General features: G+C 42.7%; 1 protein-coding gene across 1 annotated transcript in view; it reads left to right on the top strand.

Moving 5' to 3' along the window:
• LOC124720026 (tRNA-dihydrouridine(47) synthase [NAD(P)(+)]-like) overlaps nucleotides 1-21,425 on the top strand; it is a 227,880-nt gene that overhangs the window by 148,560 nt on the left and 57,895 nt on the right. The window contains exon 8 of the mRNA XM_047245275.1: nucleotides 15,567-15,746. Within this exon, the coding sequence (XP_047101231.1) occupies nucleotides 15,567-15,746 (180 nt within the window). The remainder of the gene's footprint in view (nucleotides 1-15,566; nucleotides 15,747-21,425) is intronic.

Genomic DNA, 21,425 nt, shown 5'->3' with positions numbered 1-21,425 from the left:
CCTGTTCCCCATATTTGACACCTCTAGACTTTTTCTGTGGGGAAGCTGAAAGACGCCGTCTACAAGGATGTACCAACTACACCTGATGATATCCAATGAGGTATTACTGCAGGCTGCTCGAACATCTCTGCAGAAATGCTAGCACCTGTGCTGCAGTCGCTCCATACAAGACTGGAGGCATTTATTGCCACTGTCAGTGGTCATTTTGAACACAGTCTGCATTGGTCAGTTGTCTCGTTGCTGGTTGCAATCCACATAACTAGCGGGTACACTTGTGCTGTTCTTTAGTTTGTCTTAACACAGGTAATATAAAAGTGTCAGTTTGGGAACTTTACAAAATATGATACCTCATAAGCAGCTCACTCTAGAATCCTGCAACAAACACCGTCGACATTCTATTTTACCCTATTTTTACTCTGTTAATGTCGATAGGTAGTGCTGTATTTAAAAAAGTGTATGCTTGCACAAAAAATACACTTTGTATGTACTAGTAAAATCTGTATATCGGCTTATGAGCCCCTGACTACCGACATATTGTGCGATAACTGCACTTCAGTAGCACTTCCCAGTACCACGATATTTGCAGTGAAAATTCTAAGTGATTCATCCTGTATAAGACACCACCCAGCAGAAGACAAACTGGGAATCAGGACTCTCCAAAGATGGCAGAAAGCCAACTTGCCAATTATCACACAGTTTGGATGAAGCCACTTTGACGAAAACCTGAGAGCGTTTCAGAATCACGTTATCTGTGTATCGCTCCATTTTAACTTAGTATCTGACTGAGCCCTAAGTATTCGCACAAAGTGTGTTTTATGAGATTACAATGAAATGAATACCCTTAGCTGCATACAGGTATTGATATAAGTCAACGGGGACAGTTGAAAATGTGTGCCCCGACCGGGACTCGAACCTGGAATCTACTGCTTACACGACAGACGCTCTATCCATCTGAGCCACTGAGAACACAGAGGATGGTGCGACTGCAGGAACTATCTCTGGCATGCCTCCCGTGGGACCCACATTCTCAACTTATTGTCCCGCACTATATTCATAGTGCTCCTGCCCATCATACTCATTACTCCTTGCTTTTCTGTCGATTCCCGTAAGAGTTTGGGCACTGTTTGTGTATCCGCACAGAAGAAGATGGTCAAATGGCCGGTGAGCCATATATATATATATATATAAAAACAAAGATGATGTGACTTACCGACGAAAGCGCTGGCAGGTCGATAGACACACAAACAAACACAAACACACACACAAAATTCAAGCTTTCGCAACAAACTGTTGCCTCATCAGGAAAGAGGGAAGGAGAGGGAAAGACGAAAGGAAGTGGGTTTTAAGGGAGAGGGTAAGGAGTCATTCCAATCCCGGGAGCGGAAAGACTTACCTTAGGGGGAAAAAAGGACACGTATACACTCGCGCACACACACACACACATATCCATCCACACATATACAGACACAAGCAGACATATGTCTGATGAGGCAACAGTTTGTTGCGAAAGCTTGAATTTTGTGTGTGTGTTTGTGTGTCTATCGACCTGCCAGCGCATTCGTTCGGTAAGTCACATCATCTTTGTTTTTAGATATATTTTTCCCACGTGGAATGTTTCCCTCTATTACATATATATATATATATATATATATATATATATATATATATATATATATATATATATATATATGGGTGATAGTGAACCTCCAACTCTAGAAGAAGTTAAAGAAATAATCAAGTCACTCAAGAATCGTAGAGCACCAGGAGAAGATGGCATCATCGCGGAAATCTGGAAGTTACAAGACCCAGAACTCACCAAAGACATCCACAGGATCTTGGAAGACATCTGGAAGACCATGAAAACTCCTGACGACTGGAAAACTGCCCCGATACATCCACTACACAAAAAAGGTGACAAGACTGACCCGAACAACTACAGAGGAATATCCCTACAACCGGTCACATACAAGATCCTCTCTAAAGCTTTACTATACAGACTAGAATGCCAGACCGATCACTTGATTGGGGAATACCAAGCAGGCTTCCGTAAATGGCGGTCTTGTGCGGAACAAATTTGGAACCTGAAAATGATTTTACAACACAAACAGAACCTGATCATTACCTTTGTTGACTTCAAAAAGGCATACGACTCTATCGACCGGAAAACTCTCTTCAAAATTCTAGCAGAATACAAAGTAGACAACAAAACACGGGCTATCGTAGAGCAAACCTTAACCAACACGACCTCCAAAGTAAAGTTCCGTGGGGAACTATCAGAGCCCTTTGAAATTAGCACAGGTGTCCGACAAGGCGATGGCCTCTCACCTCTCCTTTTCAATCTGGTGTTAGATAAGGTCATAAAAGAATGGGAAACATCACAACAGGGGATAACATTAGGAAACCTACAGATTATATGCCTGGCTTTTGCAGAAGATTTGGCGATTGTCACGAAAGGTATAAAGGAAACAAAAGACGCTATTGAAAAACTGCACGAAATCACTTCCAAAGCTGGACTACAGATCTCTTATGAAAGACACAGTTTATGAGCACAAAGAAACTCTCATCTCTGAACACAAAGTATGGCACGATTTACAAAACGGCAAACTTCAAATACCTCGGTGAAACACAACAAATGAGTGGACATAACAGAGACTCAAACGAAGAAAGAAAGACTAAACTGGACAAGGCATACAAAGTAGTGTGGAATCATTACAACAAGAAGTCTATCTCACAAAAAGCCAAATTACGCCATTACAACACGGTGGTGCTCCCCGAGGCACTATATGCAGCAGAGACCACACTAATCCTAGGGCATACACGTATCAGACAATTAGAAAATACTTAGGAAAATATTTGGCGCTACTAACAACAATGGAATATGGATCAAGAAACCTACAGAGGAACTGCACAAACATACGGAGACAATCACAGAAAAGATTAGAAAACGAAGATTACAATTCTATGGACACCTATACAGAACGCCATCACACAGGCTGACCAAACAGATCTTTGACTGGGTAACCACTAGAAACAACAAATGGGTGGCAGAGGTAGAAAACGACCAACTCAACATAACAGCAGACACAATAAACAACAGAATAAAATTCAGAAACATCATTAAGAAAAGTAAACTACATGAGATACAATGTGACAAACGAACAGGCATAAAGTGGACCGAAGAACGCAAGCAAGATCACAGCCAGAAGATGAAAGAAATATGGGCAACCAAAAAGGCAATCAAGATGAAGCCGAAGACACAAAGCCGACAAGAAGCATGGACAGTGGACCGGAAACAGAAACACAGCGAGCAAATGAGGGAAGTTTGGGCAGCCAGGAAGGCAGCAAAAGGAATTGGCCATGTAGTTTAGTCCAAATGCGCTCTTTAAGGGCAAAACACCAATATATATATATATATATATATATAGTTATAATAGAGGGAAACATTCCACGTAGGAAATATATATCTAAAAACAAAGATGATGTGACTTACCAAATGAAAGTGCTGGCAGGTCGACAGACACACAAACAAACACAAACATACTCACAAAATTCAAGCTTTCGCAACAAACTGTTGCCTCATCAGGAAAGAGGGAAGGAGAGGGAAAGACGAAAGGAAGTGGGTTTTAAGGGAGAGGGTAAGGAGTCATTCCAATCCCGGGAGCGGAAAGACTTACCTTAGGGGGAAAAAAGGACGGGTATACACTCGCACACACACACATATCCATCCACACATATACAGACACAAGGAGACATATTTAAAGACAAAGAGTTTGGGCAGAGATGTCAGTCGAGGCAGAAGTGCAGAGGCAAAGATGTTGTTGAATGACAGGTGAGGTATGAGTGGCGGCAACTTGAAATTAGCGGAGATTGAGGCCTGGTGGGTAACGGGAAGAGAGGATATATTGAAGAGCAAGTTCCCGTCTCCGGAGTTCGGATAGGTTGGTGTTAGTGGAAAGTATCCAGATAACCCGGACGGTGTAACACTGCGCCAAGATGTGCTGGCCGTGCACCAAGGCATGTTTAGCCACAGGATGATCCTCATTACCAACAAACATTGTCTGCCTGTGTCCATTCATGCGAATGGACAGTTTGTTGCTGGTCATTCCCACATAGAATGCATCACAGTGTAGGCAGGTCAGTTGGTAGATCACGTGGGTGCTTTCACACGTGGCTCTGCCTTTGATAGTGTACACCTTCCGGGTTACAGGACTGGAGTAGGTGGTGGTGGGAGGGTGCATGGGACAGGTTTTACACCGGGGGCGGTTACAAGGATAGGAGCCAGAGGGTAGGGAAGGTGGTTTGGGGATTTCATAGGGATGAACTAACAGGTTACGAAGGTTAGGTGGACGGCGGAAAGACACTCTTGGTGGAGTGGGGAGGATTTCATGAAGGATGGATCTCATTTCAGGGCAGGATTTGAGGAAGTCGTATCCCTGCTGGAGAGCCACATTCAGAATCTGATCCAGTCCCGGAAAGTATCCTGACACAAGTGGGGCACTTTTGTGGTTCTTCTGTGGGAGGTTCTGGGTTTGAGAGGATGAGGAAGTGGCTCTGGTTATTTGCTTCTGTACCAGGTCGGGAGGGTAGTTACGGGATGCGAAAGCTGTTGTCAGGTTGTTGGTGTAATGCTTCAGGGATTCCGGACTGGAGCAGATTCGTTTGCCACGAAGACCTAGGCTGTAGGGAAGGGACTGTTTGATGTGGAATGGGTGGCAGCTGTCGTAATGGAGGTACTGTTGCTTGTTGGTGGGTTTGATGTGGACGGGCGTGTGAAGCTGGCCATTGGACAGGTGGAGGTCAACATCAAGGAAAGTGGCATGGGATTTGGAGTAGGACCAGGTGAATCTGATGGAACCAAAGGAGTTGAGGTTGGAGAGGAAATTCTGGAGTTCTTCTTCACTGTGAGTCCAGATCATGAAGATGTCATCAATAAATCTGTACCAAACTTTGGGTTGGCAGGCCTGGGTAACCAAGAAGGCTTCCTCTAAGCGACCCATGAATAGGTTGGCGTATGAAGGGGCCATCCTGGTACCCATGGCTGTTCCCTTTAGTTGTTGGTATGTCTGGTCTTCAAAAGTGAAGTAGTTGTGGGTCAGGATGAAGCTGGCTAAGGTAATGAGGAAAGAGGTTTTAGGTAGGGTGGCAGGTGATCGGCGTGAAAGGAGGTGCTCCATCGCAGCGAGGCCCTGGACGTGCGGGATATTTGTGTATAAGGAAGTGGCATCAATGGTTACAAGGATGGTTTCTGGGTAAGGATTCCAGGCGTTCGAGAAAGTGGTTGGTGTCTTTGATGAAGGATGGGAGACTGCATGTAATGGGTTGAAGGTGTTGATCTACGTAGGCAGAGATACGTTCTGTGGGGGCTTGGTAACCAGCTACAATGGGGCGGCCGGGATGATTGGGTTTGTGAATTTTAGGAAGAAGGTAGAAGGTAGGGGTGCAGGGTGTCGGTGGGGTCAGGAGGTTGATGGAGTCAGGTGAAAGGTTTTGTAGGGGGCCTAAGGTTCTGAGGATTCCTTGAAGCTCCGCCTGGACATCAGGAATGGGATTACCTTGGCAAACTTTTTATGTGGTGTTGTCTGAAAGCTGAAGCAGTCCCTCAGCCACATACTCCAGACGATCAAGTACCACGGTCGTGGAACCCTTGTCCGCCGGAAGAATGACGATGGACTGGTCAGCCTTCAGATCACGGATAGCCTGGGCTTCATCAGTGGTGATGTTGGGAGTAGGATTAAGGTTTTTTAAGAAGGATTGAGAGGCAAGGCTGGAAGTCAGAAATTCCTGGAAGGTTTGGAGAGGGTGATTTTGAGGAAGAGGAGGTGGGTCCCACTGTGACGGAGGACGGAACTGTTCCAGGCAGGGTTCAATTTGGATAGTGTCTTGGGGAGTTGGATCATTAGGGGTAGGATTAGGATCATCTTTCTCGTGGCAAAGTGATACTTCCAGCAGAGAGTACGAGTGTAGGACAGTAAATCTTTGATGAGGGCTCTTTGGTTGAATCTGGGAGTGGGGCTGTAGGTGATGCCTTTGGATAGGACAAAGGTTTCGGATTGGGAGAGAGGTTTGGAGGAAAGGTTAACTACTGAGTTAGGGTGTTGTGGTACCAGATTGTGTTGATTGGAATTTTGAGGTTTTGGAGGGAGTGGAGCTGGAAGTGGGAGATTGAGTAGATGGGAGAGACTGGGTTTGTGTGCAATGAGATGTGGTTGAGGTTTGCTGGAAAGGTTGTGAAGGGTGAGTGAGTTGCCTTTCCGGAGGTGGGAAACCTGGAGATTGGATAGTTTTTTGAGGTGAAGGGTGGCATGCTGTTCTAATTTACGGTTGGCCTGTAGGAGGATGCTCTGAACGGCCGGTGTGGATGTGGGAGAGGAAAGATTGAGGACTTTTATTAAGGATAGGAGTTGACGGGTGTGTTCATTGGCTTAGTTGATAGGTGGGTGAGGGCAATGGATTGTTCAGTTTGGAACTGGTATAGGGACTGATGGAAAGAAGGGTTGCAGCCAGAGATGGGAACTTTAAGTGTGAGGCCTTTGGGGGTTATGCCAAATGTCAGACAAGCCTGAGAAAATAAAATATGCGAGCGTAATATGGATAGGGTGAAGGCATGTTTGCGGAGGGAGTGCAAATAAAACTTAATGGGGTCATTGTGGGGGTGTTGTGAGGGTGACATGGTATTAGAAGGTGGAAAGTTTAACATGAGGTTGAAATGAAAATGAAAGATAAAAATATATGGGGAGAGATAAAGGTGAACTAGAAAGCAACTGGAGATCTGGCATGAAAAAAAGCGAAAAAGTGTTGGTTAAGTTGATCCTGTGGTGAACTTGGGTTGGTAGACAGCGATGTGCATAAAGGTTAGGTGGTTGTGTTGCCGCTAAAACACGTTAAAGGACGGAGAAATTCGGGAAAATTTCGAAAAAACGTATTAAAAGGAGTGGTGTTGTGGTGAAAGATTACGAAAATGGGGCTAACAATTGTCTGACGAAGAAATAATGACGTTAAAACCTGTGGGGAGCGGCTAAAATGATCAGTGATGTGCGAAAAACGGAAGTGGAAATAAAGTGAAAGTTATTAGAACTAGCCGAAATGGTTGTTTAATACGTGAAAGCAGCTGTTATTGAACTAGAAACGGTGGATTTTATAGCAGCGGTAGTGTTGAAAGCGGAAAATAAAATTTTTATGGTTATGGTTTGGAAGTGGGTTACGTATTATTGAGTATATATAGGCGGGATAAAATTGTATAGTAGATTACGGTAAAAAGGGGAAGGTGAATACAAAGTGAGACTACTGGTAAAAACAGGAGGGGAAAATAAAGAGAAAAAGACGACAGGAAAGATTTCGAAATGCAACAGCGACAATAACAAACGTAATTGTTGGGTTCAAATTAATGATATGGTTATAATAGAGGGAAACATTCCACGTAGGAAAAATATATCTAAAAACAAAGATGATGTGACTTACCAAATGAAAGTGCTGGCAGGTCGACAGACACTCAAACAAACACAAACATACACACAAAATTCAAGCTTTCGCAACAAACTGTTGCCTCATCAGGAAAGAGGGAAGGAGAGAGAAAGACGAAAGGATGTGGGTTGTAAGGGAGAGGGTAAGGAGTCATTCCAATCCCGGGAGCGGAAAGACTTACCTTAGGGGGAAAAAAGGACAGGTATACACTCGCGCGCGCACACACACACACACACACACACACACACATATACAGACACAAGGAGACATATTTAAAGACAAAGAGTTTGGGCAGAGATGTCAGTCGAGGCGGAAGTGCAGAGGCAAAGATGATGTAGAATGACAGGTGAGGTATGAGTGGTGGCAACTTGATATTAGCGGAGATTGAGGCCTGGTGGGTAACGGGAAGAGAGGATATATTGAAGAGCAAGTTCCCATCTCCGGAGTTCGGATAGGTTGGTTCTCACAAACTTGTTTGTTTTTTTATGCAAAAACAGTGAAACATCTTTGTTATAAGCTTTGATGGCAGAATTCTGCAGACAGTACTTTCTAATTAGGCTTGGAAGAAACTGGTTTATTATAACCTTAGTAACCCCAGTTAAAGTCCTGTCTGAATTGTGTTTAAGGAAAAAATGTTTCACAACCTTGTTCATGGCTTCAACTCCATTTGTAGTGTCAATAGTTGCAAATCTGCTCTTGTCCTCATACGCTTTCACCCATCTTTCACATACCGTTAGCCATTACTGTTGACAGTATGGCCATGCACGCTCGTTTCTCCGAGAAACCTCATGCGCTCGCAACTCTTCTACGCGATCTCTAAATTCTCTCTCTGTTGGTGATTCTGAAATTTCTTGCCACATATCCAGAAATGTCTTCATGTCATTTGGTACACGTAGATTATCCTTTTTTTTTTTTTCAACCATCTTCCCCATGCCTGTTTTCGATGGAAAAGGCACAAGTAAACTTTTGTCTGAGGGAATGCTTGCTCAATTGCATTTATCTCTGACTCCGAGAAATCAGTAACCCAATAGAGGGGATTCCAATCCTTGTTCCAGTCCTTGAAAATGTCTAGTGCTTCATGAATGGATCTTGCATTTTCAATCTGAATGAAAAAAAACCGACAACCAAATAGCCCACATTACTCTTCACAGCTATAAAAAATAAAGGAATATCATATGTTGTTGTTTTGTATGTTGCATCTAACAAACAACTACCCCCATACTTCTTCAAAAGATCTCTCTGCCAACTGCTCTGATAGCAAAAAAGTAATGATTTCACTTCTCCATTGGCTCCCGTACAATGTCTATAATAAATCATGTGATTGCTCGAGTCTTTGTGCCACTCATCAACCTGATTCTGCAGTCTAGTCTCGTCAAACAATACTTTATTTGTACCATAAAGGGTCCGATAAATGTGACTGTAAATAGTTTTCTCTGTGGGGTAAAAGGTAGTATTCATTTGACCTGGTATGTGTGTCCCAGTGAAATTGATTTCAACAAATCTGTCTAGAGCCAACTTAATGACTTTGAGAGATGTCATGCCACTGAGTACTAAGTTTTTGATTTCCTTTACAAGTGAAGGATGTATGTACCCACTTGCTTCAACACTTTCAGTAGCATGTGTGTGTGCACTTGCTGGGGAAGCAGTCAAATAATAACGTAGATAGCTCTTAGGCGGGCATGGCAATGCCAAATCTTTCTGTAGACTTGCAAGAACCTGTAAGACAAAAATGTATCAATTATTTAATTAAGAGCATTAAAAACAATAGATTTTAAAGTATACAGTCAACTGATCATGTAAAATTTTCTCCAATCAGAACCCAAACTGGATACTTACTTTTGTTTTGGTATCCCTGTGTTCAGTTGCTGAGTGCATACTGTAATCAGGATACACCCTTATAAACTTCATATTTAAAGTTGCTGGGCAGTTGGATTTTCTAGTATCCATGATCCTCAATCTCTTACGAGGAGTCACATGGTCTTCCTAAAGAGGGTAAAGAACTACTATAAAATTTATTTAATAAACTTTCCCTGTAAAGAACTTGTTTTATGGAAAGTAGGTATATCTTAACACAGCATGATATTACCAAGTGCTCAGGTACACTAGACTCTTTACTTTTATAGTATTTTGGCCCCAAAACACAGTGCCTCAACCACACACTCTCCACTGCAAATGCACAACCAAGAAAGGGGATAGGGACATGTCCCTGCATTTGCTTGAAGAAATGCTTTGTTTTACCTGGAACAGTTAATATATTTCTCACAGACAAAAAAACATTGTTATTGTTAAATAATTCACATATGTTATTGTTAATTAACTAAATACAACGTGAGAAAACATTTCATTCATTTGACAGGTATTGTCAAAGTTCTGAACTGATGGAAGCAGATTGTCTATCTACTTTACATAGTACTGGAGCAAAATTTTACAGGATGTCACACCTATTGTATCTAGCAAAGAAATGGAACTGTCTGCCATGTGCAATGAGGATACCATACTGATTTCGGGCAACTGAAGTGCTTTATTGTGGTTCCAATAAATGTGGAATTAATATTCTTTGTAAACAAAGGAGATGTGAAGAACACTTATGTAGAAAAATGTAATTACTATTAATGTGGAATTACAAAAAATAAACTTAACTAGGAAGACAATAAAGCTAAACATGCCTGTCAATAGGTTCAATGAGCTGACTACTGTTTTACATATCAACACCACAATTATCGAAAACCATAGAAACCATTTCAACATGAACACAGCAGTATAGATTCATTAAAATTATTTGTTAGTTGGCATCTGTCACTTTTTGCAAAAGTGTTGGCACACCAGCTGCTGCTGTATTATAGGCAACAAACAGAGCAGGTCACTCTGCAAGTGCTGTTCAATTTAATTTTCATGTTAAAAAAAGTAGGTTTAGCTCAGTAGAGGCAGAGCACAGGTTGGGATTACGAAAGGATGGGAGACATATACATGTAACTCTGGGCAGTGTTGGAAGTGGCCATTATGAAATAACATGAATATGACATGCTCTGCTGACAACTGGTTTTGGAGTGACCAATGGCATAACTGTGGCAGATATGACATTTTATAGCCCAGAATTTAAACTGATTTGATAACCTAACCGTAACATGATGTGCAATATATCCTAGAAAATGGCTGTCAGCATTCTACAGAAGAACTGTTAATCGTACTTTGTTCACAACAATTAATACACTGACCGCGGGCAGTTGCAGCAGAGCCTCACACCGAATGCTGCTGCCTGGCCTGGCTTGATGGTGAAACATCCAACACTAAGCATGTGGCAGGAAACTAGCTGAAGCTATTCTCTATAAGCAAACTCAAGACAAAAATTGTATTTCAATGCTAAAAGCAAACTAATTTCTTCCTTTCATTAATTATGGCACCTGAAACTGTCCTCACACAAGCTGCGTGGACTGCCAAATTACCAACTAATGAGCAGTCCTGGTTTGTATTCAGTTACAGGTTATAGGTGACAAGCTGATTTCAAATGAAATAATGATATGATGAAGAAATATAAGGAATTAAAAAGTAAATACAATGTCGAAAATGACACAGCAGAGTGTTAGAAATAAAACTGCATCCAAACCTATTAACTAAATAAAAATAATGAAGTAATTTTGATAATATTTTGGTATAAAAAATATGAAAGAATCTGTCAAGACTCAAATCCACAACTTTATATGGATCAGGAATGTTTCTTATCCGTTGCACTTCGCCACCACTCTACATTACACTAATGTAAGATTATTTGGTCCCAACGATCATGTGCTACCTTCAACCAGATCAGCCTTTCACATTATGTTACGACGTGAAAGCTAGCTCTAGCACCATAAAGATATTGTAAGGATGCGTAGTTATGCCTACTGTCTGAAAATGTTGTTTAAGGCCAATCTTGTTGAAGGCAGCAAATGATTGCATGGCGTTCAAACACATCAAGAAAGGAAGTCAGACAAGAAAATGGAAGTGGATTGATCAGCTGTTGTGGCAGTCAGGAAATGGCGAACAGAGATAGTTTGGACCTGACGCATTCAGCACTCTGGAGGAAACCAGCTCCGACAGGAATTGTCAACCAACTAATAATTTTAATCAGCCTATTATCAAATGCAAGTGTGTAAAAATTACTGAGTGTACGGCTGTGAAAATGGATAAATGACAAACAAGTCAACACAGAGGAAAATAATTAATACAATTCTGCCTTGCATATCACAACAACTATTAACAATAACAAAAACAGTCAATTCCATCAATTGTTAGTGCAGCTTACAAAGAAATGTCCATTTAAAGTAGCCTATATATACTATCCCTAATTCCAGCAAACTAAGTTCTTCCTTCAAGTATGCATATATGAACTAAAATGGGTCTAGTGTAGCAGGGGATACAACACGTCGGCTTTGGACGATGACGTCACAAGTCGCCAGAGAGCAGTTTACCATTTTCGCTTTTGCTGTTATGTTTCAGTTTCGTTTTTTTACTGATTGCTTAATAAAGTGGATCTGTTTATTCTATCTCGTGAGATTTTTTTTAAAGCCAAAAAACACTTATCAGCCACTGAAGGGAGCTACAACACTAAGAAGAATCGCTTCTCGATTGGCCACTTGTGACGTCATTGTCCAAAGCTGACAGGTTGTATCCCCTGCTACACTAGTCCCACTAAAATGGTAAACCACAGAAAGTAATTAATGCAGCAGTTCACGTACTTTTCATAACATCTGAAGAAGGCTCTTTAAAACGACTACTTCTCACGCAGTATGAAAACCCCACAGTTTTCAGCTGATCGAGAAGTGTTTCTACCTGAGAATAAAGTGACGAGTAGCATAAACTGAGGGTACCTACACTTAAGGTTAACTGGGAAACATGAATGAAGAGGGAAATTTTAGGCTTTATAAAATTCAGTTATTTAATGTACACAGCCTTTCATCACATCTGATGTTTTTGACAGCTAAAGTAAGTAAGTGTTATGTTATTAATCATGGATGAGTTAACAAAATTGGGAGTTCATTTGTTTGCTCTTTTGCTTTTATTCCATTGTTATTCACTGACCACAAATTATGTTACTGTTGACTTCAGTTAAAATTGTGATCATAAAATGTTCTTTCAGTTGTGATTATTATGATGAAAAATATTTTCCAAGTGCACATGAAGTTTAATGACCTAGTTTTGGGGTTAACTGATCAGTGCTTCAGTTAACCTCATTTCAAGCACGCCTTGCCTTATGTCAACAAAACCTTTATTAAGCATAATAATTATGCATACTATGAATTCCAGGTTGTATATACTAAGAATAAGACAATCACCAATCAAAACTATCCAGTACAACTGATGAAAGTTGGAACTGGTTAATACATCCATGAAAAAGTTTTTGTAAAAATTACAAAATGATTTCTCTCCTACAATTGAAAAATATCAGTTTTCGGCTGTCAAACTCTTAACAAAAGTGGAAGAAAGACCTCTGACTACATTACTTCAATACAACATCCATTAAGCTTAATCACAAAATCCGCAAGCATCTTGGCACATTAATTTACAAAGGGATTGAAATCTGTGACAAAGACCTGGGAAAGAGAGCATGATACGACGAATTGCTCACAGAATTCATGAAACTTCCATTACGTACATGAGACACTCCCCTCAAGGACCACAACTTATGATTCTGCATAATCACCATATGAAAAAAAAAAAAAAAAAACAGCATAATTTTGCATACTCTACCACATCATACAAGCCATAAGCTATGACTTCTTGTCTTGAAGTCTTACTTAAGTTATTGTATGATACAGGAAATTATCTAATGACAAATAGAGCAAAATCAATCACGATCTGGGCTGGTTAGCCAGAATTCCTCCTTATCACCAACAGAAATAATACAGCACTTTTAAGGCTTATTTGACTGATACACTCCAAACTTAAAAATAATTTGCCATCTATTTCTACTATTGCTATTCCTGACAAGGTTATAGATGCAGACCTCAACATTTCTCCTCCTTGAGAAGTCAACACTATCCAGTAGAAGAACTGAGATAATATCTCTAGAAGACATTTTGCCTCATCCCAAGTCCTATGTTGTGAGACGAAAAACTAAGAAAAATAAATAAATGACTTAATAACTCACTCCCATCATCATTATCTCCAGTAAAAGCCAGATCAATAGAAGAAATTAAAATAAAATCTAGTAGGGCAATAAGAAGAGTGTAGATGTGAAAGAACACCTGTAAGAGAAGTTTAACTTTGAGGGCTTCAAAGTGTCATAACGTTCTATACCCTATGAGGACCCATATTCACCAACGAGTATTTCTAAAGACTAAAACAGCTTACATTATCATCAAAACTTCAGTGTGGTGCTGAGAAAATTTTAGATCCTGACAGACTTTGTCTACCAATATAATCCAGGAATCCCAATAGAGTTCCAACATTATCCACACATACTTAAGCAGCCACCTAAGCAGTGGTAATAATTGAAACATCGTAACATGTATTAATTAAGCGGACAGTTATTACTGAGCAATGGTATCCTGAACAAAAAGCTCTCACTCAGCACCCATCAACAATACACCTTTGCTCAGAATTCAGTAGGGAGGCCAAATGTGGTCATGTTGCAACATTTGCATAAAGTGGCATTCATTACAGTGCTATTGATGAAAAAAGTTGTTTCATAGTTGATGTCACTGACCTTGCTGAAACTTTGGTGAGAAACTAAGGATCTTACAGTCATTTGAATTACAGAGTTCCATATCCCTGCATAGAGTTTTCTAGCTAATCTCTGAATTCAGTACCTCAATTAAATTCATCTCAGTGCCAGCACAAAGAAAACAGCAGTAATGGATTTGTGCAATTATGCACTGGAGCTGATAGTGCAATTAGAAAGAACTACGTAAAATTCCTGGGAAAATGCAGGATACATTTATGTGGAATACAGAACCCACGCTCTGGCAATGACATTAGCTGCAAATATACTGCTTTTTATTTTCCTTTTGCATGATTGTTCCCAGGCCCTGAGTCCCATTTTCATGTGTGTGTCTTCTAAATTATGCCATTTACTCGAGAGCTGCTGCAATGTTCAGTTTCTTTTACAGTAATACATAGATGACGAACTCACAAACAGCGAATTTTGAAACAAAGTTGCCATTAACTTCCTAAACACCGATCATTAATTACAATATTCCACGTGTATATGTTACAGTAAAGGTAATGTAACAATGCAGCACCTCACAACGAAAACAAAGAAAAAACTGCATAATACATAAAAAACCTCACTTAAAAATTGGAATCAGATCGCGAAAAGCAGCATATAAAATTTATTAAAATGAAATCTTAACTGGCAGCAGAAAAAAAGTTATTTTCTAAGGCGCATATTTTTGCCAGCCAATTGTAACATAAAATTATTATTACCTCCTCCAACGAATTACAATAGCCTGAAATCGGGCCATCCTCCGAAACTCTGAAATCTTTCAGAGCGTCACGAAAGATGTTTTCATACACCCGAGACATTTTGCTCGATAGCGAAAACACAACCACTCAAGATACACGGTCAGTATGACAGTGCAGAACAAAGCAGACGCTTTTCCCGCTAACTCGATTCGACCACAGATCTCGATCAGTCGACAAGTGTGCAGCGCGTTTGCGTATACGTCATTTTGACGTCACTTCCGAGTGGTTTTGGACCACAATGATGTGTCTGTTAGGCTTCCCGTATATGTGTGGATGGATATGTGTGTGTGTGTGTGTGTGTGTGCGAGTGTATACCCGTCCATTTTTCCCCCTAAGGTAAGTCTTTCCGCTCCCGGGATTGGAATGACTCCTTACCCTCTCCCTTAAAACCCACATCCTTTCGTCTTTCCCTCTCCTTCCCTCTTTCCTGATGAGGCAACAGTTTGTTGCGAAAGCTTGAATTTTGTGTGCATGTTTGTGTTTGTTTGAGTGTCTGTCGACCTGCCAGCACTTTCATTTGGTAAGTCACATCATCTTTGTTTTTTATATATATATATATATATATATATGAGAGACATGTCCGAAAGAACAGATACCAACTTCATATATATGAAGTGTGTTTTGTTTAGTGGGCAACTATTAATGACTAGTCACGTTCACAGGGCGGCGGTTCTGGACTGCTGCGGCGCGAGCGGGTGCTGGAGGAAGTGGTGCGCAGCACGACCGGCGTACTGCGCCAGACGCCACTGACGGCCAAGCTGCGCACCGGCGTCTACAGTGGCAAGAACGTCGCCCACGAGCTGGTGCCCAAGTTTGCCGACTGGGGAGTCTCCCACATCACGGTGAGTGTACGGCCACGTCTGGAGCGGCGAGGATTCCTTTTTTGTGCCCGTGTTTTACTTTCTCGTCCCTCAATCTCGTGAGATTCTTCGTCTTGTAGAAGGCATTCTATATATGCTGTCCAGTCACATCAATGTGACACCTGTCAAAAGCCCGAATGACCAACGTTTGTAGTGCAGAGAACTGCAAGGTGTGCAGGAAGAGAGTCGGGAAGGTACTGACAGGGGCGTGGTGACAGGCCAATGCTAGTACTGTGACCAGCAACGGTAGATTTCTCGGTCGAGGATTCGTGGTGCGAACAGTCCGACTGAGGTGGTCCCACAGTTTCTCTGTTAGTTTTAAGTCTGGGGAGTTTGCTAGCTGGTGTGGTGTGGTAAGCTCATCCTGCTGTTCTTCAATCAATGCAAGTAGACTGCTGTGTCAGGTCGCATTGTCTTGCTAGTACACTCATGCTCATAAATTAAGGATAATGGTGACGCATGGTGAAACAACGCTCTGCTGGGTGGTTTTCGGATTTAAATCACCTCAGGGTCTGACCGTGCGGTGCACTTGACATGCGGTCGTCGCACGGTGGCGCTGGCAGTAGTCCACATACGCAGAGGTGTGTCGGTGCATGTCAGAGTACGGTGCAGCGAGTAAGTGTGCAGACGTTTTCAGGCATGCTAATGGTGACTGTGTGTTGAAAATGGCTCAAAGAACACACATTGATGACGTTATGAGGGGTAGAATACTAAGGCGACTGGAGGCTGGTCAGACACAGCAGGTCGTAGCACGGGCCCTCCGTGTGCCACAAAGTGTGATCGCAAGATTGTGGCAACGAGTCCGGCAGACAAAAAACGTGTCCAGGCGCTACAGTACGGGACGCCCACAGTGTCCAACACCACAAGAAGACCGATATCTCACCATCAGTGCCCGCAGACAGCCACGGAGTACTGCTGGTAGCCTCGCTCGGGACCTTACGGCAGCCACTGGAACAGTTGTCTCCAGACACACAGTCTACGTACGACTGAACAGACATGCTGTATTCGCCCGGAGACCTGCAAGGTGCATTCCACTGACCCCTGGTCACAGGAGAGCCTGTAAAGCCTGGTGTCGAGAACACAGTACATGGTCATTGGAACAGTGGTCCCAGGTTACGTTCACGGACGAGTCCAGGTATAGTCTGAACAGTGATTCTCGCCGGGTTTTCATCTGGCGTGAACCACGAACCAGATACCAACTTCTTGTCTTTGAAAAGGACCTGTATGGAGGTCGTGGTTTGATGGCCTGGGGTGGGATTAAGATTCGTCGACGTACACCCCTGCATGTCTTTGACAGGAGAACTGTAACAGGTCAGTTGTATCAGGACGTCATTTTGCACCAGTATGTCTGCCTTTTCAAGGGTGCAGTGGTCCCCACCTTCCTCCTGATGGATTATAACGCACGGCCCCACCGAGCTGCCATCGTGTAGGAGTACCTTGAAACAGAAGATACCAGGCGAATGGAGTGGCCTGCCTGTTCTCCAGACCTAAACCCCATCGGGCACATCTAGGATGCTCTCGGTTGACGTATCGCTTCACGTCTTCAAACCCCTACCACACTTCAGGCACTGGTGCAAGAATGGGAGGCTATACCCCAGCAGCTGCTCGACCACTTGATCCAGAGTATACCAACCCGTTCTGCGGCCTGTGTATGTGTGCACGGTGATCATACCCCATATTGATGTCGGGGTTCATTTGCAGGAAACAGTGGCGTTTTGTAGCACACGTGTTTCGGGACGGTTTTGTCAACTTACTAGCAATACCGTGGACTTACAGATCTGTGTAATGTGTGTTCCCTACGTGCCTATGCTATTAGCGCCAGTTTTGTGTAGTGCCACATTGTGTGGCACCACGTTCTGCAGTTATCCTTAATTTATGAGCGTGAGTGTAGATACCGTCATGCCGAGGAAAAACAAACTGCTCGTAGGGTTGGACCCGGTCCTCAAGGTCGGACGTATACCTGTGTCGAACCACTCTGCCTTCCGGAACGATGAGATCGACCGGGTAATGCTACGAAAACATTCCTCAGAATGTAATGCCCCTTCCCTCGTTAGCTTTCAGACATTTTATGCCATACACGCCCACGGCCATCTGTCCGTCAGAGCGTAAAATGTAATTTGTCTGAAAAAGCCACCTCATGCCACACAGTGGATGTCCAGTTGGGGTATTTACAAGCAAATTCCAGCCTTCATCGGCGATGGACTCCAGTCAGTACTGTTACAGAATCGGGTGCCTACTGTGGAGGCCCATACGTACATTCACTGGACGGTCATTGAGGAACCACTGCCAGTAGCCGGTGGGCTCGTCTCGGCTGTCAGTTCCTCAACAGTTGCACGTCTATTCGCCCTATACGTCCCCGCAGCCACCGTTAGCTTTTGTCATCTGTGGTCTGTTGTGCACCACAGGTGGCTTGTCACCAGTTTTGGGTAGCACCACTTTGTAAATCCCAGTATACAAGAGGTCACTCCAAATGAAATGCATATTATTTTTTTTAAATTCATCTTTGAAAGTTTTACAGTGTGTAGATACATCCTTTAGGAAAAATATTTTCATTTCTCCACATAATTTCCATCCCTCATCTGCCTTACACCATCTTGGAACCAGCGCCTGTATACCCGCACGGTAAAATTCTGGACCGACCTGTTGGAGCCACTGTTTGGCAGCGTGCACAAGGGAGTCATCATCTTCAAACCTTGTTCCACGAAGAGAGTCTTTCAGTTTCCCAAAGAGATGATAGTCACGTGGAGCCAGGTCAGGACTGTAAGGCGGATGTTACAGTGTTGTCCATCCGAGTTTTGTGATTACTTCCACAGTTTTTTGACTGATGTGTGGCCGTGAATTGTCGTGCAACAGCAAAACATCCTGCTTTTGTCGATGTGGTTGAACAAGACTCAGTCGAGCTTGAAAGCTTGAAGTTTCTTCAGTGTCGTCACATATGCATCAGAATTTATGGTGGTTCCACTTGGCACGATGTCCACAAGCAAGAGTCCTTTGGAATCGAAAAACACCGTAGCCATAACTTTTCCAGCAGAAAGTGTGATTTTGAATTTTTTTTTCTTGGATGAATTTGCACGATGCCGCTCCACTGATTGCCTCTTTATCTGTGGTGAAAAATGATGGAGCCATGTTTCATCACCTGTCACAATTCTTCCAAGGGATTCATCTCCACCATTCTCATACTCTTTCAAAAGTTCGCTACATACCATTTTTCTTGTTTCTTTGTCAGCCACTGTAAACATCCTGGGAACCCACCTGGCACAAACCTTTTTTAATGTCAAGACTTTCAGTATTCTACAGACACCTCCTTCCCCTATCCCAACGTAGCGTGACAATTCGTTCACTGTGATGTGTCTGTCAGCAGTCACCAATTCGTTAACTCTCTGCACATTCTCAGGAGTGTGTGCAGTACGAGGCCTGCCGCTGCGAGGACAATCCTCAGTGTTGCCGTGCCCACTTTCTTCACGTAACCTGCTTGCCCACCGACTAACTGTACTGCAGCATCTCCGTGTACCTTTTTCAACCCCATGTGGATGTTTCCCACTGTCTCGTTTTCACAGCACAGGAATTCTATGACAGCACGTTGCTTCTGACGAATGTCAAGTGTAGCAACCATCTTGAAGACATGCTGTGACGGCACCACTCACGGGAAGGGGTTGAACTAAGTTTGAAAACAAGCAAGAAGAATGTATCTACACACTGTAAAACTTTCACACATACAGAATGAAAAGTGTATTTTTACAAAAATAGTGTGCATTTCTTTTAGAGTGACACTCGTAGTTTAACAACAGTGGCATGTGAACAGTTTACAAACTTGGCCATTTGGAAATGCTTCCACCCTTGACCTGAAAGCCAATGGTCGTGCCCTTTAGGACATCAGGTAAATCACCCTATTGCAGCATTATGATAATGACTACACTGTTCCCTGCCTCCCTCCCCCTCCACCTGCCCTCCATATTATACGAGGGCTATCCACAGAGTACATTACGTTTTCGTTTGTGTCCGTTAGGGGCGGGGCTAGCGCGGCCATCTTGGTGTCGTGGCATTCCACCGCTCAGTCGGCATCCTGCCGTGCTAGTGAGAGGTTCGTGCTGTACTCCGTCGAGTTACTGTGACACTTTGAAATGTCAGCGTTAATTGAAAATGCCGCGAAGTGCGTGCTGTAATAAGGTTTCTGACTGCAAAAAAACTGCACACCGATAGAAATCTATCGGCAGCTTTGTGAAGTGTATGGGGACAACATAATCACTGAAGGTGGAGTGCGTCAATGGGTCATAAAATTTAAAAATGGCCGAACCGACGTTCATGATGAAGAGCGAAGTGGAAGACCTGGCATAGTGACTGCCGAACTTGTCGAAAAAGTCAATGCCGCGGTCCGTGAAAACCATAATTTCACAATAACGGAACTCTCTGAGTTTTCCACAAATTTCATGAAGTTTGTTGCACGAAATCATTACCGAAAAGCTCGGTTACCACAAGTTTTGTGCAAGATGGATACCAAAAATCTTGACAGAGATTCACAAAAATCAGCGAATGCCTGCAGCGTTAACGTTTTTGGATGCTTACGAGAAAGATGGTGACTCATTACTCAATCACATCGTTACTGGTGACGAAACGTGGGGCAAGTGTGTGAACTGCGAGACAAAATTGCAGTCAATGCAGTGGGGGCACACAAATTCCCCCCCAAAACCCAAGAAATGCATGCAGAGAATGTCGGCAAGGAAGGTGATGGCGACTGTCTTTTGGGACAGAAAAGGTGTGATTTTTGTGGATTTCCTGGAAAGAGGCACAACAATAAACACTCAAAGGTATTGCCAAACTCTGCACAACCTCAGAAGAGCAATACAAAACAAGCGCAGGGGAAAGTTGGGCTGAAAGATCTTGCCGATTCAAGACAACGCCCGGGCCCACACGGCAAATGCCACTCGTGAAGTTCTCGAATCTTTTAAGTGGGAGTCGTTTCCTCATCCGCCGTACAGTCCCGACCTGGCACCGAGCGACTTCCACTTATTCCCAGCAATAAAGAAGTGGTTGGCTGTGCAGCGTTTTGATGACGACGCACAGCTTCGAGAAGAGGTAACCACGTGGTTGAAGGTGCAGGCGGCCGAATTTTACGACGAAGGAATTTCCAAGCTCGTCCATCCCTACGATAAGTGCCTTAATTTAAATGGCAACTATGTAGAAAAGTGGTATTTAAGTGTGGCTTTCATCTGTATATAATAAAAAATTTTCCAATACTTTATTTATTTTTAATTCCAAAACGTAATTTACTTTGTGGATAGCACTCGTATATACCTTCCACTACTAGTGCTGCCACCTGTCGTTCGTGAGTGATTATTGCACGTTGACATCAAACGTAGATGGTGGTGACGTAAATCTGATTGGACTGTGTAGTTGTGTACTGTCAGATACTAAATGTACGGTATATGGACAAGATTTTTTACTCGGTTGAAGAGTTTCTGCCTAACACTACACAGTGTATCCTCTCCTCCCCTCGTCTCCTTTGTCGTCGTCATTGCTAGTGGTTGTGGTTTGTTTAGTTACCTCTTCTTTGCTCTTTACACACTCGGGAAATCCTCAGGGTCGTATGTTCAAGGAAGTGGGGAAGGGGAACATCTTATCATCTTATCGAAACCGTGATATACAACAAAATATTAAGAACTT

The sequence above is a fragment of the Schistocerca piceifrons genome, chromosome 11 (genome assembly GCF_021461385.2).
Source record: "Schistocerca piceifrons isolate TAMUIC-IGC-003096 chromosome 11, iqSchPice1.1, whole genome shotgun sequence".
Classification (NCBI taxonomy): Eukaryota; Metazoa; Arthropoda; class Insecta; order Orthoptera; family Acrididae; genus Schistocerca; species Schistocerca piceifrons.
This window is presented reverse-complemented; position numbering and strand designations above follow the sequence as displayed.